Here is a 22,582-nt window from a genome sequence, read left to right as displayed (position 1 = left end):
CAAGCATGTTACGTACGTGCCCACAAGTAAAGATCCTGTAGCATAGAAGAGCGCAGCAGCGAAGCAAGATGCTTATCTGCAACGGGTAAAGCTATCCCAGAGAATAGAAAATAATATGTATTATGGCAGCTTGAATGATATACTTTTACAGGTTAAATTTTGGGAGAAATTAACAGAGCAAATTCCCTAATATATCAATAATGAATACAGAATTAAATGCACACAATTGCTGTGGTTGTTACTGGAAAATATCCTAATCAAGGGTGGTGCCAATAACTACATGATGCTCCTTTCTTGCAATACCCGCTTTCATAAAATTTACAAACTCGCTGCCCTTTGGGCGGGGGTCTGAAAGAACAGACTCCATTTGGACCACCGTATGACGACGATAACGACGACTGCCTATTCCATAAGGACCTGCCCCTACCAAAACTTGAATCTCTGCCCTGAAAATCACGGTCCCTTGGACCTGAGTACCTTGGTTGGCTTCCCCAAATTGGCGGATTCCCTGCAGAAGTGCCTGAATTGATGCTGCCGTTTCCCTGGAATGTTCCCTGAACTGTTCCCCAGTTTACATTCGGGGTTCCTTGACCTAAACCTCCCCAATTGAAATGTGCATTTCCTTGAGCTGCTCCCCAATTGGTGCCTGTAGTTTCTGGCCCTGATCTCCAAGCATTATCTACGGTAGCCATGGCCCAAGTTGTTACAGGTGGTGCAGCAGGGGGCATGTCCGAACCAGCTTCATATTGGTTAACTGAGACGTCACTGGGCCTTGGATCTTCATCCATGTCAGCACTTGTGGAAGAATGCCCACCAGAACTCTTCTGAGCATCGAGTACTTCAGACTGTGAGACCCCAAATGGCTCGTTGGTCACAGTTGACTGAGAAGGCTTTTGTAGATCATTTGTTGAGCTCAAAGCATCGCTTTTTCCTGGGTCAGGAGCAGGGCTCAGTCCCCCTACAGGACTAAAACAATCAGGTTCAGAACCTTGAGCCAACTCTCCATCACAACGCAATATTGATGTAGGTGAAGCCAAGCCATTGAGAGACTCCATTGCTTCGACTTCAGCCAAGAGATCTGAAACTGATTCATCACCCAAAGAATACTCATGTTGTTCGGGAACAATTGAATCCCAACCAGATGGATTATTTGCAGGATCTGTGGGAGAAGAATGTGTCAACTGGCCACTCCCGGAAGTTGGCGTAGCGGCATGATCACTTGCCAAGTCAGTTCGTTTCAAAGAAGATTCAGGCACAAGTTCTGAGTCCCATTCCTCAGCAGAAGGTTTCGCTGGAGTGGAGGAATACCCACCCCATTCACCAGCTACTCCAGGAAGCTGTGGTCCATTACCCACTAGACTAGAAGCAGTACTCCAGCTAGGACCTGAATCCTGATGAGGGACATTCGAAGACAGAGACTGTTTGTTTTCAGTAGCCTGACTTTTTGAGTCTTCATGGGTCAACTTTGATGTTGAGGTGGGAAGATCTGGGAAATCAATACCCTGATTGTGCTCTGATGCTTCAAGAGCCTTTGCCAGAGAAATAAGACCAGAATTGGGGTCCCATCCATTTGAAGAATCATGTAAAGGTGGAGATCGCCAGTTTTGCCCACAAGATTTGCCTGATTTTCCCTCACTGTCATCTTGCTTCACATTTCCAGCAATAATTTGACCTTCAGAGGTCTGCTTCAAATTCTCATTCATGTTAATCGAACCACAGTCCCATCTTTCAACCCCATGCCCTTCACTTAGTTGACGAGACTGAGTTTCACATGGCTCCCCAGATAATGTAGATGAGGGAAGTGAACTACTCACTTGGGGCTGGCAAGGAAAGTCATTATCACCCTTCACAGAGTCCCGGTGTGGTAAAGAACATCTGGTCTGTGCTGCATTGGAATTGACAACATCCATAGGAGCAGTACATGGAGAAGATTGAGAGCCCAATTCTTTGCTCCTCGCAGATTCATTGTTACCACAACAATGACCACTTGTGTCATTCTGCATTGAGTTCGAGCTCCCCTCAACCATTTTACTTTCCATCTGATTCACTTTCATATCCCCACTCTCCCTAACATCTCCATCCCCATTCTTACTTCTATCATCAGAGGCAACCTTTATGTCCTCAGTGGGTAAGCAGCTATTATGAAACAACTGTTGCTCTTGGCTGTTCCGCCCACACAAAGCATCAACTAAGAGGATGGAGTCATCTTGCTTTTCACTTACTCTCCATATTCTCAACTCAGGAGGAAAATGACCACTCTTGCTCCATCTACGTAACATTGTCATAGCAAATGGCCCTTGAATTTTGCCAAGTGGGTCTTGGTAGTGCCATATTTTCTCTGTCTCCACATTATTTACAGATGGCTCCAATCCTTTAGAATGAGGTATGCTATTTTCTCTGCTTCCAATGTCACTAAAGACATCACCTCCCTTCAGTGGAGAGGCAGGCTCCTTTTCCTTTACACCAAAGCCAGAATTTCTTGATTTCATGTTGTTCTCTACACACACACCAGGCTAATTAGCACCAAAGATACACACTCACACACACACACACATATATATATACACAACATAGGAAAAACAACAATACAAAAGAAATTCAATATCTAAAACTACATGCTACCTTTTTTCTTCTCGTCCAATTCTCTAGCAACTTCCTCAGACTTGAGATATAGATTCATATTTGGATCACTGTGTATTTCAGGGGTTTCATGCAGCCTACGCTGGCGTTCAACAGGTGAGTTCAGAAGCTGCAATTTTTCAACACATTCTCTGAGCGTGCAACATGGTCAAGGAATACATGATAAACTTGTTACCCTTTAATTGCCAACAAAAAGGCTATTGAGTAATGGAAACAGCCAGTACCATGTCTGCTGGTGTCACAGAATCTCAAAGCATAATTAGCACAAAGAAATTTGAAAATTGAAAATAAAAAAAAATAAATATAGAGGCTAGGTTGAGAACTTGTGCAAAATAAAGTATAAAGCAGAATTGCAAGGCCAGTTATACTTCATGGTACATTGCACCAACTAGTGAAAAACGCAAAATATTTAACAAACAATTACTGACACAAAGAGAAAGCAATGTAGCCGAGATAATAAATAACAAGATTGGACTTGCATCTGGTCAAGATGAAGACCTACAATGACAAAACAAAGAAGACATGGGGAAAACCTATCAAAAGGACCTTCCATTCACTCATCTTGCTAAGTGAATGATCCTAACAAGAGCAGAATAGCATGCTAGGCTCAACGTGACCCCTTGTAGTGGGAAAAGGCTTAGGTTTATTGGTAGTTGTATGTTTGTGACATATGTAGAGTAGCAGCATAGTCGAGAATGTAAGGGTAAAAAATACCAAAAACATCAGTATCATATCAAGCAACAAAGGATATTCCTTTAAGTGTCCCTTCTCATTTGCTCGATCACGAAGATTTTTAATTCGCAAAATCTCTGACTCCAGCCACTGGTCAAAAAAGTATAAGCAAGTGTAAACAAGAGTTTTTAAGGGTAAACGGAAAACATGTAACCATATAACGATGCTAAACATCCTATCCCTTTCAAAGTAACTACATAGTAATATTTTTTAACACGTTGCAATGTGGCAGCTTAGGAACTTACATCATTTACCCTCACTGCTTGAAGTGCCATTGCTTTCTCCTGAATCTCACCCTAAAAGAGCATAAAAGTCCTTTACAACTGACACTACAATTATCTTGGCTGCAAAAAGTAAAAATAAACAAAATACACACACTTACCACTGTAAACCATTTGATCAGCCCACATTTGATACTCTGGTGTAGCCGTTGGCACTCATCCTGGAGGTATAACAAAAATATCAAAATCAGAGGGGGAACCTAATATACCTCATGAGATGGTCCACTGTCTGCCTAACTAAGAATGTGTATAAATGATAGCTATATAGATGGAGAACGTATCAATGACCTATATAGAGTGACCATTTTCTATTTAATGGAGATTAGTTCATAAAATTTAGCAGTGTTTTATCTTTCGCACTTTCTTTTCGATTTTTGTTCTTCCAGCCTATACCAATCCACACAAGCCATCGATTATCCTCAAAATTGCCATTAAAACCTTAAGTCTTTTAAATCTTTCTTTTTGGCTAATCAAGCCACTTTTCCCCTAGCTTAATTATAAATATAACCCAATGAGTTGACATCAAGATGCCAAACGACTCCAATAAGAGCTCTTGGGAATCACCAGCCTGTTATCTCTGGCATACCTTTGATCCGTTGAGCAAGAGCCCTTCCACACGGGACTCCCACATCACTATGCCCCACTTATATGTCTGTTCGACCAGTGAGTCTCATAGTCAGGCAAGCTTATACCATTACGCTCACAAGCAGAATCTTAGCTAGAGCCTACCTTCTCACACCTCAGTTACTCTTTAGTAGGAATGTGCCCTAGATAATCTACCCACCTTGCAGTGTCCTGTAACAAAAATTCCAACCTACAAAGCCTAACTCTCAATCCCATATTGTTTTAATTCAGTGATAAAATCGTGAAGTTAATGCATTGGACTTCATTACATGGAATTCTTGTCAATAAATGCAGGACTAAACATGGAAATTTTCTGTTTTACAAACAGCATAGGATCCTTTAGATAAATGCAAATCAAGCAAGAATTAACACAAAGTAATAGGTAGAAAAAAAAAAACATGAATTGAGGAAGTATATTTAGGCACCTCAGAAAATTCCTGATCTGAAATTCCATCAATTGAGACAACCTCTTTCTTGTCTAAATTTAGTATCTCGAGCATAACATCAATTGTCCTTGCGCCAATTTTATATGGTTCAGCCACCTTCCTGGTACCTGCAAACAAAAAACAATATCAGAGAATGTCCACAATGAACAAATTAATAGGAATTCTAGGAGCATTCGTTATATAAGTTAATACCTACTACTTGGACAAGTCTATACGTATCTTGCTTCCAATCACTTCCAGGAATTCTTATCCTTACAAAGGAACCAACAACCTTTTCATTAAATTTGTCAGCGTCGTTAACTAAGTTCTCCATCAAATTTCGCTTCAAGTAGATCAAGTTCGTATTATGAACATCAATTGCAGCAAAATCATCTGGATTCGCCTTTTGTCCTCTCTCGTCAACCTTTTTACGTGTTTTACGTCTCTTATCATTGGCAATTATGGGTTGACTATCACTGTTCCCATCAACAGCCAACTGGGTTGCAACAGCTTTGGTACCTCTGCCTCTAATGGTATCAATGGCCCTTGAATGGTCTTGGATGAGAAAGTGTGATTCAAGAAGCTTTAACATTTCAAAGTGGCCCACCCTTTCTTTTCCAAACAATTTTATAAGCCTTGAATCACACACAATGTGAGATTTCTGGCGAGGATCACGAAGATTGCTTCTCGTTATGTACTCAAGCAAAAGTGCCTGAACATCAAATTGAGACAGCACAGATGTATCGCCATTTCTCATGTGTGCCACAAATTCAAGAAGCTCCTTTGTTGCCCAAATTGTGCCTTCAGGCAAAGGCATCCCTTTCATAACACCTGCTTTTTCTGCTCCTAGAGATTCAGCTTTGTTCAAAAACTTCTGTTGCTTCATCGTTTTCCGTCTCTTGGAATTACTAGCTCCTAGGTCTCCACAAGACTTGTCCATGTTAGCACCTTTAGCATTACTCCCGTTATTAAGTAGTTCACATGATGACTCTCCCTTAGTACCCATGACAGCAGTTTCTTTCCAGGGATTTTTAGCTTTAGTAAGCTCATCTAAACTTAAAGAAAGCTTCTCTTTCAATACAATCCAGTACACCTTGAAGAGATACTCCCAACTAGTTCTATCATCAAAATCCACTTGAACCTGCACAGTATAAATTAAAAGGCTTTAAGGTAGACAAAAGCTCTCTACTCTTCAATAATCTAAACGTACTAAATACAATAATTACCAAATAAGGAAGCACACGTAATGGAAAAAAGCTATAAGACATTCAAAAAGAAATCCATTGTATAAGGCAAAGTTAATCATACCATTTCGTTATTTCCTGATGTGCTGTTTTCAATCAGCATTACAGTTCTCAAGCACGTTCCACAAAATCCTTTATTCCCTCTCACATTCACGTAATCAGCATCTTTAGTGCAATTCTTGCACAAGGAATATGTACAAGTATAGCACATATAATATGAAGCCTTCTGACAAGTGCTACATATATGCCACCCTGAAATGTACAACAAATAGACCACCAGAAATTAATGAAACGAAAAACATAATCATTGAAACTTAATAATAATTGCGATAAAAATGTTAACATAATAATGACGCAAGAGTCCAAGTCAATGAACAGACATGGAAACCACCATTCAATATGCACGTGGAGACAAAATGATATTACAAGTGAGATCCGATGCAAGAACTCAAGTGAATGAAACACGTGGAAAGCCACCATTCAATAGGCACGTGCTAATGGTATGATATCATTATTGAAATAAAAAAAATAGTAATCCAATAACTACTCAAGAACAAAGGATCCAAACCTATGGCAAACATGGAAAACTACCATTTGACATGCACGTGTTAACGGTATGAGAGATCAACAGTTAATTAACTCCAAAGCAAGAAAAGAGGAACATGAATCTCGACAACACTAGCACAAGCTTTAACACTTCCCCGCACTTATATTAATTAAACTGAAATGAAAGTGACAAATATTAATAAGATGTAGTTAAAATGCAACATACCACAGTTCCATTTCGCCTTTGATTTAAAAAATGCCTCGTCCCGTTTGATACAGGCTGGATGGTAGGCCTTAGGACAGCCCCTGAGAAGTAAAATCGCATACAATTAACCACATAAATCGCACAAATGCAGAAAAAGAATATATAAGCCAAACTAAACAAAAGATAATTAAAACTAAACCGACATTCTATTGCCAAAAAAAAAGAAGACTTGATTTGCAATTTAAGAATTAGTAGTATCATAACATAAACAAGAGACCAGCAGTATAGCCATAGAACTTCCCCCTTAGCTGAAATTAACTCCAGTTCAAATTTGCCTAAATATAAAGCCCGGATAAGCTCATTGAGCAAAAGTTTAATAAATTTTCAGCAAAACTCGAAGTTCAATCAAACAATAGCGCTAGTTTTCATCTTAATAACGGCCAACTAACAAAAACTTCATTTCATAATCCTACATTTTCTGATCAACCAAACAGAAAAGAAAAAAAAAAATCTCCCAAACTCACCGGCGATCACAGAGCACGAGACTCCCGCCATCGAAGCATATAAAACAAACATCTTCTTCATCATTCTTCTTCTTTTGAGGAGGCGGCGGCGGTGGCGCCGATGACAACGTGGTTCTCACCTGATTCCTCGGCGGCCTTCCCCGCCTCCGCTTCCCCGCGCTCTGCTCAACAACTTTGACTTCACCCCCCGCCCCCGTCTCCGTCGCAGCACCAGCATCTCCTCTAACCGCCACGTCAGCGTTTCCAACGAGCTGCGAATCGTCCATCTCCGGAACCTTCTGGCATTGATCGACGCTCATGAACTCCGGTCCTTGTAAACAATCACGATTCAAACTATCACCGTTATTACCAACAACATCGCCGCCGCCGTTGTCCTGCAAACACGGCTTATACAGAGCCGTGCTGGATTGCACTTGTTGACAATTTTCCATTCAAACACCAAACAATTCAATTCATAAATTCTAAAAAAAAAACCTCCCCGCGTAAAGATTTTTTCGCTCTTCTTTTTTGCTGTTTATTTTCTTCGACGTCGAATCCAAACCCAAAAATAAAATAAAATAAAATAAAGAAAAAGTGAAAACCCTAGCGATGAAATTGGGGATTGGAGAGTGGTGGAGCTGTGAGTAGTGGGCACATGGAAACGGACTGGGAAGGGATGTGACAAGGCATTGTTTGGGAGAGAAACACAAAAAAAAAAAAAAAAACCAGAAATGGTTTAATAACTTAAAAACCTTTTTACAAAAATAAAAAAATAATTTCTCATATGTAGGGGGAAGACAGGACCCAAGGGGGCACAGTCGGTCCTTTGATCGGTAGCTCAACGTATTTACTTTTTCTCGTCAATTTCCCTTTTCCTTTTTAAAGGGAAAGCATCGAAGGAAGGCGTCAAACGCGGCTCTTTGGGTTGGCCTGGGGCTTTGGGACAGAGTTTTGAGCGTTTGATTCTCTAATCTTCGCTGCTCTTAAGCACCACGTGGTTAGTGGGCAGTGAGTACCAAGTAAAAGGAGTGGCAAAAAAAAATGTGGACCCACACTTTAGGAAAAATTTTGTTTCAAAATGCTAAAAACATGATCCCCTTCTTCTTCTTCTACCCCTTCCTCCTCCCTTATCTGAAAAATCTCTTTGCTGTGTGGACTCCCCTTTTCCTGTTCATCCTTTTATATAAGGTAACAACACCTCGATTTGTACTTTGTTGATAAGGATTTAGGTCCCTATTTGGTATGGCATCTGACACTTTTTACAAACATAGTATGTTATAAGTGAATGTATTTTATCACCCGCATAATCGAATTTAAATCTCTTCTTACGTAAGAAAAAAAAATCTTATATCGTGTCATCGGTCAATAAAAATAATTTCATTTAAGTCGTTGGTTTTAAACTCAAGTTTTTCCGTATTTCTAGGAAAAAACATGATTTTTTAATAGTGTGATTATGGTATATTTCTTTATATAAAATTTGATAATCTTGTTTGATATATATAATGTTATGTAATTGGATTGTTCAAATCTCTTCTTTTTTTTTTTTTTGTAATAAGGAGCATGTGTTTCATAATTGTAAAGGTTGAATTTAATCCCTATCATGTATGACATTGTAGTAACAGTTAACTACAGAGATAATTGAAGAGCAAAAAACATGAAAACAACCGTAAAAAATCATAATCACTATTAAATTTAAAATTTCTCACATTTTCAAGAAGAAACGCAATTTTTTTTTAATAATATGATTATGTATACTCTTTTCGTCCATTTTCTACAACAAAATCATAGTTTTTTAATTATAATATATATATATATATATATATATATATATATATATCATGCCCTCGTAATCATAATTGAAACGTTGAAAAATCATAAATTATTTCTTGCATAATGATGAGATTTTATTTTTATTTTTTTTAAAATTGAAATAATGTATTTTAATTTTATCCAAATTAAAATTAAAAAATAAAAAAAATTTAGATGAATTAGTCGAACTTGTAATGATTATTATGTTGTAAATTTGGTAAGGCAAATTCCATGTTTTTTTTTTTTTTCTTTTGGTTTTAAGCTAGAATTGACAGCATATTCATTTGTATTCGATGGAAACCTTTACTTTTTGATCCGGTACATTTAACCTCGACCCTTTTTTATTAATGAAATTCAATGCATTATATGAAGTGGACATATTTTATTTTTATTTAGTAATTAAAAAAATAACAAAAAAAAGCATCTTTTACTAGAAGCAAATTAGTCAATGGACGCCGCTCCTTTGTTAGGTACTGATAAATGCCTTGTAAACAATGTCGACTTACTCAAAAGGGAAATATATAAAAAAAAAAAGAAATTAATGCCTTTTAATTTCTACCTAGAGGAATTTATTTTTTATTAATAATTAATTTTTCAATTGGTTCGATTGTAAATTGTGAATATAGAAAATCAATCAAATAACTAAATAAAACTGTTTAACTTGTTCAATTAATACTAAAATCGAGTGAATTGGTTGAATTAATCGATTTTAATTAATAATTAATGCTCAACTCTAACTATTACGAGTAAATGTATATTCTTTTTTATTAAATCAAACAGTTTTAAAATAAAAAAAATTAAATCACATGAATTGAAACGAGAAAATCATCATAATATGCTTTTTCTGCACGTGCGTGGACGGCGCCTGTATAAAAAATAATAAATCAGGGAAGGCAAATGGAAAGATCTTGACAAGGTTTCAGTATTTGATTAGGAAAACAATGTGAACTTATCACATAGCTTTTTCATCAAGAAAATGACAAGGTAAATGGGGTCGCTTTTTTGTTTTGGAATTTAATGCAAGTGTCGGACCAAAAATGCCTTTCGTTATGATAATTATCATTTTTGAATATATGATTTGAATAAGAAAAAAGTCTTTAATTTATATGAATTCGTATCATTTTATTGGTATTTACACAAACTTTGAATTATAACAAAAAATTACTAATTGTGAGACTCAATATCAATTGATATTTTTTTTATTATGTAATATGATTATATATTATTTTTAATTACTATTTAGTTACATCATTATCACATCATATGTTATGTGAATAAAAATATATAAATCAATTTTTATCATTTAATTGGTATTCGCACAAGCTCTTAATTTTAACAAAAAACTAAGAATCGAAAAACCTTATGCCAATTGATTTTTTTTTATTTGTGATATAAAATGTGGTTACATATTGTTTTTCACTTATTATGTGGTTACATAGATTATCACATCATATATCATGTGGGCAAAAATATATAAACAAACTTTTTATTGTTTGGTTTGCATTCACACAAATTCTTTAACTAAAAATTAATAATCATCAACTTAATACCAACCAACCTTTTTTGTTTGTGATATACAATATAATTATGTCTCATTTTCAATTATCATGTGATCATATCGGTTAACAAATCATATGTCACATAGACAAAAATATATAAACATGTTTTTATCTTTTGATTTGTGTTACACAATCTATTAACTTTAACCAAAAATTAATAATTATCAGACGTAATATCATCAAATGTCTATTTGTGATATATAATGTAGCAACGTGTCGTATTGAATTACCATATGATTACATCTACATTAGATGTCACGTAAATAAAAGTATAAAGTCGAAATTTTTAATTATTTATTATAATATTAAAAAAGAACATTAATTATTTGTTTATATGCATAAAAAATTAAAAAAAGAGTGAAATACTCAAAAGCATAATTAAAATTTTATCATGGCTATATATAAATATATAATTTTCTAAAATAATATCAAAGTCACAGAAAAAATAATGCGACCGGGGGGACGGGGGGGCTTGCGTCAGATGGGTGGCTCGTGGGTCCAACGGCCCGAGTAGGCCACGGTGTTAACATTTCGTGAGCCGGGAGTCAATCTCAAGCCCAAACCGATTCGGCTTTTTAAAAGCACAAGCTTTATATATAAAGTAATCAACGCTTGGGTGTTTTCTTAGCGGAAGTAACGGAGGCTTGCCCCAAACCCAATCCAAACACTCCCGAGAGGAAAAGAAAAAGGAAGAAGGAGGCACGAAAGGCCAAAAAAAAAAAAAAAAAAAAATCTGAGAACAAATGTTGCAGAGACCTAGACGACGTTGCGAAGGCACCGCCATGGGCGCCATCGTTCTCGATCTCCGGCCCGGTCTCGGCATCGGACCTTTCACTCTCGGTTCGTTTCCTCTCAATTTTATATTCTAATATTATTTTACTCCTTTTTACTTTTATCGGCGAACTGAATTTGAAATTATGTAATTTGACGCGAATTTCGATTGTTCGAAACAATCGCGATTCGTTTTAATCAAAGGACTAGGTTACTTTTTCTATACAGCTAATTGTTTTTATTAATTTTCATTTTTTTTCTTTTTGCACTGTTTATTGTCAGGGATGCCGATATGTGAAGCATTTGCTCAAATAGAACAACAGCCTAAGATTTACGATGTCGTTCATGTGAAGTTTTATGATGAGGTTTGGACTGAACCCTTAAATATACTGTTTCCTGTCGTGTCGTGTTTCAGTAGTTTGGTTTAACTAATCGGTACAAGGTGAAACTCTTTAAAATGGAATTCAGGTTTACATAATATTTGTGCAGTTGCTCATAATTGTGATTATTTCTTTGATTTGGCTGTTAAAGTTAGTTTGGTGTATGCTGAGTAATTACACAGTCAGGACAAGTTTAATATTCATGCCTACCTTTTTCATTATGTTTATTGTCTGCAGGAGCCTCTTAAACAGGATATTGTCATAAGCTTTCCAGATCATGGTTTTCATCTTCGTTTTGACCCTTGGTCACAGGTGTTATTGTCGGTTCACATTCTTTGTTTCCTTTTGCTTCCTTGTTATCTTTTCTTTCACATGATTTCGTTATAACACATTTAATTTATTCTGAATTCTGTATTAGAGATTACGCCTTATTGAAATTTTCGATATCAAACGTCTTCAAATGCGCTATGCCACTTCTTTGATTGGGTAAGTTAAGTCCTAAGTTCAATTTCAAATATTTCATAATTACATGTTTCGGTTGTGAACCTGGTTTTTGCATACAGGGGACCATCTACTCTTGCTACTTTTGTAGCTGTCTATCCACTTTTTGGTCCGACCTATCCTGGAATATATGACAAGGATAGAGGTGTTTATACCCTATTCTATCCAGTATGTACCTTGGTTACTTTAGTACTAGAGTGCGTTGTTTTGGTTTTTTAAAGTTTTTGTCTCCAATTGTGCTGTGTTTTATCTTGTTATTTTGCAGGGTCTGTCATTTGCTTTTCCAATTCCAAGTCAGTATACAGATTGCTGCCAAGATGGAGAAGGTTTTCATTCTTTTCTCAACACATGATTCCTTGTCATGCCTATTCTTCGATTCCTAATAAGTTTATCTTTGCTCTTTTCCTTGACAGCGGAATTGCCTTTGGAGTTCCCAGATGGCACCACTCCAGTTACCTGCCGTGTATCCATATATGATACTTCAGAAGGCAAAAAAGTTGGTGTTGGATCCTTAATGGACAAGGCTTCTGCTCCTCCATTACCTGCTGGCAGCCTGTACATGGAAGAGGTGCAAGCCAAGGTTTGACTTCTATCTTTTTCAGTTCTGTTGTTAATAAGAATCAGTTGGTCATCTTATTTTAGCAGCTGACTGCCTTTTTACTTTTTATCCTTTAGCATCAACTTTTGGATAATATCTCTTGAAAATAAGTGGTTTTTTAGAAAAGGGGTGACGTCTCTTGGGCTGGGTATTTTGATTCGCCTATCGTTTGTTGATGGTTTTTAGAGTACCAATGGTCTCTTAATCCTAGAGACTAATATTTTGAATCTAACTGATTTCCATGCCTATTTTTCCAGCTTGGGGAAGAATTGTTTTTCACTGTTGGAGGCCAGCATATTCCTTTTGGTGCATCACCACAGGTAAATCTCCAATCGATTTAATGAGATTTAACTTTGTTCTTTTTCCCTTTCTCCGCTAGTCACGTGGGGTAGTGCTAATTTTATGCTATTCCTTTTCATGCAGGATGTCTGGACTGAATTAGGGCGCCCTTGTGGAATCCATCAAAAGCAGGTAGCAATGATGCATGAACCTTTTGAAATGGAATATGGGGTTTTTATACTGGTTACACACATTACTTCACCTAAGGAGAGTTGTTGGATTGGACATTACATGAAGTAATTAGGCATGTTATTTTGTTTTCTTCTTTGCATTCAGTTGTGGGGTGAAAGGGTTTTTGTTTGGTAAAGACAAAATTAAGAATTAAGATAACTGAATACAGCAAGTTGTTCTTCTTTTGCTCTGAAATTTTTATGAATTTATATCTAATTGATGTTGTTGAATTGAACTTGACTGAGCAGAATTATAGCAGCTTTTTAAGCTTGAACTGTTTGCATATTTCCCTCATGGGAAAAATTGATTTTGTCTACAGGTTGACCAAATGGTTATTCACTCTGCTTCTGATCCTCGACCTCGGACAACTCTATGTGGTGATTATTTCTACAATTATTTTACTCGTGGATTGGATATCTTATTTGATGGCCAGGTATTCAGAATAAATGCTCCATTAACACCCATAAATAAAAAAGTGAAGGAACCTTCCCTACATAGTACATACATTTTCGTTAGTATTTGTTTCAGTTGTCTTTTGGTTAAGAAGGCATTAGATTTGTCTTTCTGGCTATTATTTATTTATAATCATTGTACTCCTGGAATTGATATTGGTGGTCAGAATTTCTCAGAACGCTTTTTTGGTTTTGCAGACTCATAAAATCAAGAAGTTTGTTCTACACACGAACTATCCTGGTCATGCAGATTTTAATTCATATATAAAGTGCAATTTTGTTATCTTAGGTTCTGACAATGAGCCCTTCTTTCAGCTGTTTATATTATAGTTATTGCCTTATTGGTGAGGGTAATTGATCTTATGTTTTTGTTTCCTTGCTGCAGTTGGGGGGTCCTTCCCAGATGTGAGTAACTACAAAAACAGAATTACTCCAAGCACCAAATGGGAGCAGGTGAAGGTAACTTCTTAGAGTTGAATAAAAGCCAATAATCTTCATTTTACTTCTCACTAACCTGCAATTTGTTCAGTTTCTCGAGTACTTTATATCATAGTTATATGGAAAATGGTGCAAATATATGCAATCAGATTATGGTTGTCACAAAGAATGATATTTTACTGCAGGAAATTCTTGGGGACTGTGGCCGAGCAGCTATACAAACACAAGGTTCCACAAGCAATCCTTTTGGCTCTACTTTGGTGTATGGCTATCAGAATGTTGCATTTGAGGTGAAAATTTGTTAAAATTTCTTGCTCCTTTGGCTTTTTAGTATTTGATGCAACACTGTTTTGCTAATTTTTAGTTTAGTTAATGATAGTGAGAGGATTTCTAATGAAGATTATTGCTATTAGCAGGTTATGAAGAATGGCTATATCGCAACAGTGACACTTTTCCAGTCCTGATGACCATCTCTGGTCTGATAGGTTCTTCCTCTGCATCCAAGCTGGTGGATGTGTACAGTTGTGGAGCCACAATTATTGTTTGTACACGACATGGGGAAGTAGTGATAATTGTACAGTATGTATTGATTTGTATAGTTGATTTATGCTGTAGAATACGTTGACCATGTAACTTATGTAAATTATTATTCCTTTTAAAAGGATAATACATTGTTTGTTTCACTTTAGCTCAAATTTCCTTTTGTTTCAGCCATCTGGGGATTGAGTCGGCCCTGAGCCCTGACCTAGTCTTGCACTTGTATGTATGTGAATTTTCGAAACCAATAAAGTTTGGGTTCATAAGAGTTCAGGAAAATTCACAACAAAAGCAAGCTTGAATAAAAATTTTTGAATTATATACTGACAATGCATTAAATATAAATTATGTATTCAGAACGAAGGTGCCATCTCCGAGCAACTGAATTGAAGACGAAGGAGCATAGTTTTACGATTTGATATATATGCTGCAGTTGAAGGATGAAGATATATCTTCATGACACAGGAAGCCAACTACGGCCATCAATGAAATCAACTGAAATAAATGGTTTTGCCTCTTGTTGAGTAAGTTCTCTGGCCCATGACACTCGCCCGCCAAAATTAGCTCCAGGTCCTGAACACTTATACTGTCCATAAAACACAGTCCTGCCAGGGCGAACATGTTTTTCGAACATGGATGAGTTTTAGCTTGTCTTGGCTCATAAATTTGGAACAGGTAAAATGGGAAAGAGAGATCATACATACATTTCTCTATTTTTGTCTCCCCAGTCATACCATCCTCTCGGGGTGATGATCTTGTCCATGTAAGTATAAACAAACACCACCCTTGAAAAAGTTCCCCAGGCTCGCCCCAGGAAGAGGGCACCTGACCCGGTGACCTTGCAGTTGACAAAGGAGAAGCCCGTTTCCTCGAGGAAGCTCTCCCTCTTCTGGGCAGTCAGGGCTCCGTAGCTGTTGGTTACGGCATGCAAATGGCAGTCCCTGTAGAGGGAAAGGCCATTTCCAAATATAAAATCTACAGAACCTTCAATGTAGCAGTCCTTGAAGTAGTGTCTGCCGATGTGGTCGTAGAGAGTGTCCTGCGCTCCGATAAACTTGCAACCGATGAAGGCTGCCGTATCCGCTGAAATCCGCAGAGCCACCGCTTGCTTCCCAAGAGCTCCCGATGGAGGTGATGGTGCTTTGTTCTGTCAGAGGATATTCAAGTTCTATTAAAAAAAAATTAACTGCATTTGAACTTTTGGAGATGCTATGGCAACATTGATGAATAACATGAGCGTGCATGTTAAAGGATGTTGACATCATAGGACGAAACTACTACTCAAATTGGGACTTGTTGAGATTGTAATCTAAAGATTCTGCCTGACCTTGAAGGTGATGTTCTTTGCGATAAAGTAAGGAGAATTAACGGCGAATGTTGCAGAACCATAGGTGCCCAACGGACGGCCACTCTGCCCCATCCTATCTGCTGTGTCATCCCACTCAATGACGGTTTTGCCTGCACCAGCACCTTCCAAAGTGATGTAAGCCATGGTTGCAGGAATTTCAACCTTCTCTCTGCATTTTGCCATCCGAATTCAAATCAGAAACAAAATGTCCAATTCCTGTCAAAAAATAAAGCTGAAAGAAGCTTTAGATTTACCTGTAAGTTCCTGCTCCAATGTAGATTACAACCCGGCAGTTATTAACTACTGGAAGTGAACTAATAGCCTTTTGCACCGTAGCAAACTGCCCCAGTCTTGGTTTTTTGTTTACTCTTATGGATAAGCAGGGCTTTAGTTTGTTCTTTGCTCTTCCGAAGAGAGAGTGCTTGAAAGAAGACATCTGTCTAACCCAGTTTACATATTCTTTTTCAATCAACACAAATTCATGACCAGGCCTGTTTGAGGTAACCGGAAAACTTGCAGCTTCCAACAGTAAGATAAACAAGAACAGCTTCATTATCATCTTGCTAGTTAAAAAGAATTGCAGTTTAACCCAGAAGAATGGGGAAGGAGGTGAGAGAAGAGCCAACTTTCTTAAGGGATGTGCCAGCCAGCAATAGATGAAAGCTTCAGGATTTTCTTGGAGAATATATGTGTTTAGAGTTTTCACAAGTTGGCTGATATTCAGTATGGTTCCATAGTCAGTGAAAAGGTTTAATTACTTCGTAAAAATGGAGGTTCAAAACCCAAAGAGAGGATGATGAAATTGTAAATGGAATATCTGGCACGGGGTGGCTGTATCTATGTTGGCTCTTCCTACCAGGCCCTTAAGACCAAGCAGTGACTTTCAGTCCACGGGGTTTCTTCTTGTCTGTTCTTGTCTAAGGTATTCCGTGAATGTACTGATCATATTCAATTTTCACTTTTCCATTGACTGTCAGCTTCGGCTTACATACTGAAGAAATCCAGCAACAGAGATGACAATATTGAAAGTAACAAAAGATGATGGACCCCTGCAGCCCTTCAAATTCCCTTCTTTTCTTCCGAATATCATCCTTTTTAACAGCAGTAATCCAACATTAATCCACCAGGGTCTCAATCCTGAAAGAACTATGGCATTTTACTCTCATGTTTCTCTGTACTATGATTCACTGTTCAGTTTATTTGTGTAACTGGGAATCTCTTGGGCTTTTCATTGCACTTTGACCTTCGGATTTGGAGTGTAAAATCGTGCAGGAAAGTGGACAACATAATGAGGTGGACCATATTTGTCTTTAATTAATTTCTCTTGGTATTTCTAGTGTGAGCTAGCTTGCGAATAAGCTAACAGAAAGAACAAAGCAAACAACATGATTTTGGGCAGAAGCGTGGGAAAAGATGACAAAGGGATTGTCCTGATGTATCATCTTCGTGATGGAGATGCTACCCTGTTGTTACCACCATTATCATCTCAGTAAATTTTCTTGCTGGGCTTCAGTCTAAATAATCCTTGCTGTCCATAGAAAGGAATGTGCCCATCATTCCATTTAGAATTGATGCCATTTCATGGTCAAAGCATTTTAGAATATTTGCTCTCCATGGCCGGCACTCCGTTGTAGTCTAGTTGGTCAGGATATTCGGCACTCACCCGAAAGACCCGGGTGCAAGTCCCGGCAACGGAATTTATGTGTTTTTTTACTAAAATTTTCTGTTCTTGATTATATATGCTAATGCAAACAACTAAACAGATATTAAATTTCAGTTCCGTCATGATTGACAGGAAAAGTAATCTTTTTCTCAGCCATTGTCACGTGCTAGAAGCTTTGAACTGTCCAGTTCAGAACATGGTGCCTTGGAAACAAAGGCAATTTTGGAATTGGATATGTACAAATTCATTGGATTTTCTCCTGGTTGCCATTTTGAATCACCTTTGTTTTACCACAGTAGCAACCTTTGCATCTTTTCCAACTCTTCTGCCATAGCAAATCCATTAGGATGCCAATCATCGCGCCACAAGGTCTCCTTCCCATCACCGGCACATTGCTTGATAGGTAGCTTAGCAAGCTCCAATTCCAGATTATGGTTTGGATAAATACGAATTTGCCAAAAATAAAAAATAAAACCCTTTGCTTCTAAATAGTTCTAATGACATAAGCATGGATTGAAGCAACCCAGAAAAATGAACATTTTTTCAATGCATGTTTTCTTCCCAAAGGACTTATTTTTAAGCTCCAATTCACCTTCATTTTTTCAAATGCAGAAGCTTTTTCGTAGAAATTATATATGGTAAAAAGACTTATCAAATTTTTGTACTTTTCAATTTTGTTTAATTTAGTTCCTATACTAAGAATTGAAGTAATTTAGTGCCTTGATTTGAAGAATTTCTTCAATTTAATCCTTTTGCCTAACGGTATCTAATTTTACTGTTAAAAGATGACGTCAGTGCTGATGTGTCACATTTTAATAACGTGGCAATACCACATGATACTATACGATGACGTGTCAGTGTTGATGTGGAACTGATTTGTTGATATGTCAGTGCCATGTGGCAGATCTAAAAAATTCAAAAAAAAAATCACCATGTTATAGAAATTAAATTGAATAAAAATATATAGTACATGGACTAAATTGAACAAAATTGAGATGTCGAGAGACTAAATTAAAAAAATATTTAAAAAATACAAATATTTAAGTAGAATATTGATATGTTTATTAATAAGTCAAATATTTAAGTGTAAAAAATTTATGATATTAAAAAGTATATGTAAATATTTTCTTACTTGATTAGTGATTGTAGAATATGTAAATTAATTTATCTTTTTTACTAAAATTAAGTTTGAATTCTCTTTTTATAAAAAATTTTAAAAAATTTCATACCTAAAGTCAAATTTAAATGAATAACTTACATTACGTTAAAATATAAAATGACTAAATCAACATATTTAGTGATATGCATAATACAAGTTATATTTAGTCATTTATATTCAGTGACGAAATCAATAAAAATTAATTTAGGAGGAGAAATATAGAGATTAAATTAAATAAAATTGAAAAATATAAAGACTTGATAGGTCTTTTTATCACTTATATATATATAAAGAAGCAAAAAGAATTCCGTTGCCGGGACTTGAACCCGGGTCTCTCGGGTGAGAGCCGAGTATCCTAACCAACTAGACTACAACGGATTGTTGTGTTTGTGAAAGTTTTGAAACAAGACAACTTTTTTTTTAATTCAGTTTCGAGCCTGGCAAGCAAGGGTTTAGTGTGTTTCTCCAAGCTTCCCACACTCTGCTTCCCTATCCGTTGCAACACTTTCCAGCTCGACCCAACTTGGTATTTTCAGTCATCTCCACAAAGGTATGCCTATTTCTCAACATTTTTTTCCAAAACGCATTACTTTTCACTAAAATTTTGATGCTTCATTTCGGTTTAAAATGCTTCCTGGATAACACTAAACAATCTTCGAAAACTATAGGTTGAATTGTTCCTACATTTCTTCGGCCTTGAATTTCTCAATTTTTTTCGGGCAAAGTTAATTGCTTTATAGCCTTGATTATTTGGTGAAGATAAAGTCGCAGCCTTTCTTGGGATTTTAGCTTAAAGTGTTGTTCAGTTGATAATGGTTTGTCTTTTTGATTGCCTGGTGATTGTTTGTTCTTATGGGTTTCCAAGCTGCCTTATTCATTGGGTTATAAGCAAAGGAAATGGAATATTCTTTTTAGATGTTGTCATGGAGGATGAAGGAATGAATTCGTTTTAGATTCAAGGTATTGGAGTATGTTGTTTATTTTGACAGAGATGTTTGTAGCTAATAGGAAAAACTGGTGGTTAGTGTTCCCATTCTTGAATTCACTAACATAAGTTGAATTATGAATATTGAGGAATTTTATAACGGGATTGTGCTTTTAAATTTCAGAGCTATATGCACTGTGGAAGATAAGATAGTGAATACTGAGATGTTTTGGATGGACCATCTTAGCTTTTGATGTATGTTTCTCCTACATAGTTGTTTAATCTGAGGTAGGCATGATAACTTTTTTTTATCCTTTATTCAGTTCTAGTTGCCATCTAATTTAGCCGGTTTAATTTTGTTTGTTGCAGCTGTTAATCTTTGACCTTTCACAGTATTTTCGTGGACAATACCAATTAAGGTATTATAAAAATGAGTGTCTCTGGACTGACCGGCAGTCCCTCAAGATGTTGCCTTAGGCTACCTGACCGCAGTCGAGGATTGGTATGCGGGCAAGTTTCAGCTATTCCAAGTGCTGGCAAGCCTAAGGAAAAGTTTGGCTTACTCCATCTTGAAAGGTAGTGCTCCAATAATATGACCTATAAACTTTGAGTTTAGTTGTATGATGTCATGGCTTTTTCCTGTTGCGGTGCAGAAGTAGTTGGATTGTTTCTATGACAAGGTGGAAGACACAGAAAACTCACTTGATCAAGTGTGCAATGGATGCTTCCTATGGTGATATGGCAAGTGAATCAGCTGGTAATATTTGTTGCTTGAGTTTAGTGGACTTTCTTTCTTTTCAGATTATTGTGTTGGCTAGCTCTGAATAAGTAGACATGCTATACTAAGGATCTTTTCTTTCTGTGGAAGTAGAAAAAATTTCAAAAACCTTCCGGCTTTAATTATTTCTGCCCTGAAGAGACATTGCTCATGATGTAAAGTGTAAACTAAGATCTGTATTGCTTTGATGTATGTTTAGTTGTTTGTTTGGATTTATGATCATCTTAATAGGCATATGTCATTTAATAAGTTTGTGAGAGCTGATTTAATCTCAAGATTGAATAGTTTTTTATGATTTGGAAATAATGTAAGCTCAACCTTAGCATGCTTTTGTTCATTGAGCATGGACCTAGTTCAACCCTGACATTGTTGGTTTCTTAATGAGCTTGGGGTATAATCTGTTCTGTGCATTTGCCAGGAGCCTACTGCTTCCTGTTTTCTTTTGGAGAACTTGTTTCACTGAATTGTGCTTTTGTCCTGATTTGTTGCTGCTGACCCCATTTTATTAAAGCTTTTTATGAGTTGTTAATACATATTACCCTATGGAATTTCTTCTTTAACTGCCTTTGCAGGATCGGCCATCTTTCCTAGAATTAATATTAGGGACCCATACAAACGACTAGGAATAAGCAGGGAGGCTTCTGAAGACGAAATTCAAGCTGCACGGAACTTCCTTATTAGTAAATATGGGGGGCACAAACCAAGCGTGGATGCAATTGAAGCAGCACATGACAAAATAATTATGCAGAAGTTCTATGAAAGGAAGAACCCAAAAATTGACATCAAGAAAAAGGTCAGGGAAGTTAAACAATCCCGGGTTGTACAGGCTGTCACAAGCAGGTTTCAAACTCCGGCCACTAAGTTCATTGTAAAAACATCCATAGCATTTTTAGTGCTTGGAGTTCTCACTGTTCTCTTTCCAACTGAAGAAGGCCCAACCCTCCAAGTAGCCATATCGCTGATAGCTACCTTCTATTTCATACATGATCGTTTGAAGAGCAAAATTCGAGCTCTACTTTATGGGTACGTGGTGACATTTGTGGTATTACCTTAAAATGTGATATGATGTCCTTGATATTTCTTGCTAAGGCCTTTCTTCTTTCTTTCTTTTTAATCTTCAATATAATTCCTGATTCTCTATTAGCCATGATATAGCACTGCTTCATACTTGTCAAACAGACGAATGTTCCTAACCAGATCCTTCCAACTATGATGAATATATAGTGAACTACTTCATTTCATGTCTTCTTCCCTCTTCTAAATGCATTCCTGAAAATTCTTTGCTATTGAACCCTGAAATGTTACAACATTAACAGGTTTTCATAATCATTTGTTGCTGCCCTGCAGGGCTGGAGCTTTTATATTCTCCTGGTTGGTGGGGACCTTCTTGATGGTATCTGTGATTCCACCAATCCCTGTACTTAAGGGACCAAGGAGTTTTGAAGTGCTGACATCATTGATAACCTATGTGCTACTCTGGGTCTCATCTACTTATCTTAAGTAGTGGTAAAGCAACAGGTTTCTCTCATTATAGACCCCAATTTTGATGCAGTGGATAACACAAGATTTTCTTGGTAGTGGCACATTATTCATGTTATATTAGCTTATGAGAGCTGTGTCATATTTCTAGTTTCGGCATTGATGCTAGTTGTTGTGCTTAACATATTGGTCAAAAGCATAGTTTGAAAGAAAAGATTTGTGGATAAATTTGTTTGTTGTCCAGTAAAAGATGTAAAACTAGGTCAAAATAAAGATAGTTTGTTGATTTTGTGTAACTGTGGTTTCTTACATGTCTTTTCTTCCTTTTTGTTCTTTTCTCCCATTTTTGTTACAAAGATTCTGAATCAATATGGAATCACTCTCTCTATCTTCTCTTTCGAAATGTCCAAAGACAAAGTGTTTGTGGGTTGGATTGGTAGGACACATGAGAACTTTAATACACTGAATTTGAATC

The 22,582-nt window shown here is 36.8% G+C and overlaps 4 protein-coding genes and 2 non-coding genes across 11 annotated transcripts; 3 read left to right on the top strand and 3 right to left on the bottom strand.

Annotated features, from left to right (window-relative positions):
• Positions 1-99: 99 nt before the first annotated feature.
• Positions 100-8,207, bottom strand: LOC18610813 (zinc finger CCCH domain-containing protein 44). Its single transcript, XM_018124209.2, has 10 exons — positions 7,222-8,207; positions 6,719-6,798; positions 6,011-6,198; positions 4,916-5,843; positions 4,703-4,830; positions 3,755-3,814; positions 3,618-3,668; positions 3,392-3,462; positions 2,623-2,777; positions 100-2,497 (listed from the first exon to the last, which is right to left on the bottom strand). Exons 1-10 carry the CDS (start codon positions 7,650-7,652, stop codon positions 258-260), a joined length of 4,332 nt encoding a protein of 1,443 aa, XP_017979698.2. The 5' UTR covers positions 7,653-8,207; the 3' UTR covers positions 100-257.
• Positions 8,208-11,174: 2,967 nt separating this feature from the next.
• Positions 11,175-14,906, top strand: LOC18610812 (PHAF1 protein At3g51130). Of its 2 annotated transcripts, none has more exons than XM_018113950.2 (14): positions 11,175-11,408; positions 11,622-11,704; positions 11,957-12,031; positions 12,138-12,205; positions 12,283-12,388; positions 12,486-12,546; positions 12,634-12,800; positions 13,076-13,138; positions 13,242-13,289; positions 13,648-13,761; positions 13,979-14,069; positions 14,166-14,233; positions 14,404-14,508; positions 14,635-14,906. In XM_018113950.2, exons 1-14 carry the CDS (start codon positions 11,312-11,314, stop codon positions 14,680-14,682), a joined length of 1,194 nt encoding a protein of 397 aa, XP_017969439.1. In that variant the 5' UTR covers positions 11,175-11,311; the 3' UTR covers positions 14,683-14,906. The 2 variants fall into 2 exon arrangements, with proteins under 2 accessions (XP_017969439.1, XP_007046755.1); XM_007046693.3 differs by having other exon boundaries at positions 14,166-14,239.
• A 58-nt stretch (positions 14,907-14,964) lies between these two features.
• Positions 14,965-17,247, bottom strand: LOC18610811 (putative pectinesterase 53). Its single transcript, XM_018113951.2, has 4 exons — positions 16,358-17,247; positions 16,083-16,272; positions 15,460-15,902; positions 14,965-15,360 (listed from the first exon to the last, which is right to left on the bottom strand). The coding sequence occupies exons 1-4, from the start codon at positions 16,660-16,662 to the stop codon at positions 15,210-15,212; spliced, it is 1,089 nt and encodes a 362-aa protein (XP_017969440.1). The 5' UTR covers positions 16,663-17,247; the 3' UTR covers positions 14,965-15,209.
• A 480-nt stretch (positions 17,248-17,727) lies between these two features.
• TRNAE-CUC (transfer RNA glutamic acid (anticodon CUC)) lies at positions 17,728-17,800 on the top strand. Its single transcript has one exon. It is a non-coding gene; the product is annotated as a tRNA-Glu (tRNA).
• A 1,430-nt stretch (positions 17,801-19,230) lies between these two features.
• TRNAE-CUC (transfer RNA glutamic acid (anticodon CUC)) lies at positions 19,231-19,303 on the bottom strand. Its single transcript has one exon. It is a non-coding gene; the product is annotated as a tRNA-Glu (tRNA).
• Positions 19,304-19,322: 19 nt separating this feature from the next.
• Positions 19,323-22,403, top strand: LOC18610810 (DnaJ (DUF3353)). 5 transcript variants are annotated; one of them, XM_018125044.2, is made up of 6 exons: positions 19,337-19,475; positions 20,035-20,138; positions 20,220-20,426; positions 20,507-20,607; positions 21,201-21,651; positions 21,976-22,403. In XM_018125044.2, the coding sequence occupies exons 3-6, from the start codon at positions 20,281-20,283 to the stop codon at positions 22,130-22,132; spliced, it is 855 nt and encodes a 284-aa protein (XP_017980533.2). In that variant the 5' UTR covers positions 19,337-19,475; positions 20,035-20,138; positions 20,220-20,280; the 3' UTR covers positions 22,133-22,403. The 5 variants fall into 5 exon arrangements, with proteins under 5 accessions (XP_007046750.3, XP_017980533.2, XP_017980531.2 ...); XM_018125042.2 differs by having other exon boundaries at positions 19,339-19,475; positions 20,035-20,105; positions 20,504-20,607; XM_018125035.2 differs by having other exon boundaries at positions 19,339-19,475; positions 20,504-20,607.
• Positions 22,404-22,582: the final 179 nt, after the last annotated feature.

Source organism: Theobroma cacao, chromosome 1 (assembly GCF_053813885.1).
Source record: "Theobroma cacao isolate CCN51 chromosome 1, ASM5381388v1, whole genome shotgun sequence".
In the NCBI taxonomy this organism is placed as follows: Eukaryota; Viridiplantae; Streptophyta; class Magnoliopsida; order Malvales; family Malvaceae; genus Theobroma; species Theobroma cacao.
The sequence above is the reverse complement of the archived record's forward strand: the minus strand, read 5'-3'. Positions and strand labels throughout refer to the sequence as shown.

Bases quoted from the DNA above. Each gene is read 5' to 3' on its own strand.
- LOC18610813 (XM_018124209.2), bottom strand. From the start codon at position 7,652: ATGGAAAATTGTCAACAAGTGCAATCCAGCACGGCTCTGTATAAGCCG. The intron at 5,844-6,010 runs GTATGATTAACT...TATACTGTGCAG, and splicing joins CATCAGGAAATAACGAAATG to GTTCAAGTGGATTTTGATGA. The intron at 4,831-4,915 runs GTATTAACTTAT...TTTTGTTTGCAG, and splicing joins TAGACTTGTCCAAGTAGTAG to GTACCAGGAAGGTGGCTGAA.
- LOC18610812 (XM_007046693.3), top strand. From the start codon at position 11,312: ATGTTGCAGAGACCTAGACGACGTTGCGAAGGCACCGCCATGGGCGCC. The intron at 12,206-12,282 runs GTAAGTTAAGTC...TTTTGCATACAG, and splicing joins TATGCCACTTCTTTGATTGG to GGGACCATCTACTCTTGCTA. The intron at 12,801-13,075 runs GTTTGACTTCTA...CTATTTTTCCAG, and splicing joins TGGAAGAGGTGCAAGCCAAG to CTTGGGGAAGAATTGTTTTT.
- LOC18610811 (XM_018113951.2), bottom strand. From the start codon at position 16,662: ATGATAATGAAGCTGTTCTTGTTTATCTTACTGTTGGAAGCTGCAAGT. The intron at 16,273-16,357 runs GTAAATCTAAAG...GGCAAAATGCAG, and splicing joins ATTGGAGCAGGAACTTACAG to AGAGAAGGTTGAAATTCCTG. The intron at 15,903-16,082 runs GTCAGGCAGAAT...ATCCTCTGACAG, and splicing joins CAAAGAACATCACCTTCAAG to AACAAAGCACCATCACCTCC.
- LOC18610810 (XM_007046688.3), top strand. From the start codon at position 20,281: ATGAGTGTCTCTGGACTGACCGGCAGTCCCTCAAGATGTTGCCTTAGG. The intron at 20,608-21,200 runs GTAATATTTGTT...CTGCCTTTGCAG, and splicing joins TATGGCAAGTGAATCAGCTG to GATCGGCCATCTTTCCTAGA. The intron at 21,652-21,975 runs GTACGTGGTGAC...GCTGCCCTGCAG, and splicing joins ATTCGAGCTCTACTTTATGG to GGCTGGAGCTTTTATATTCT.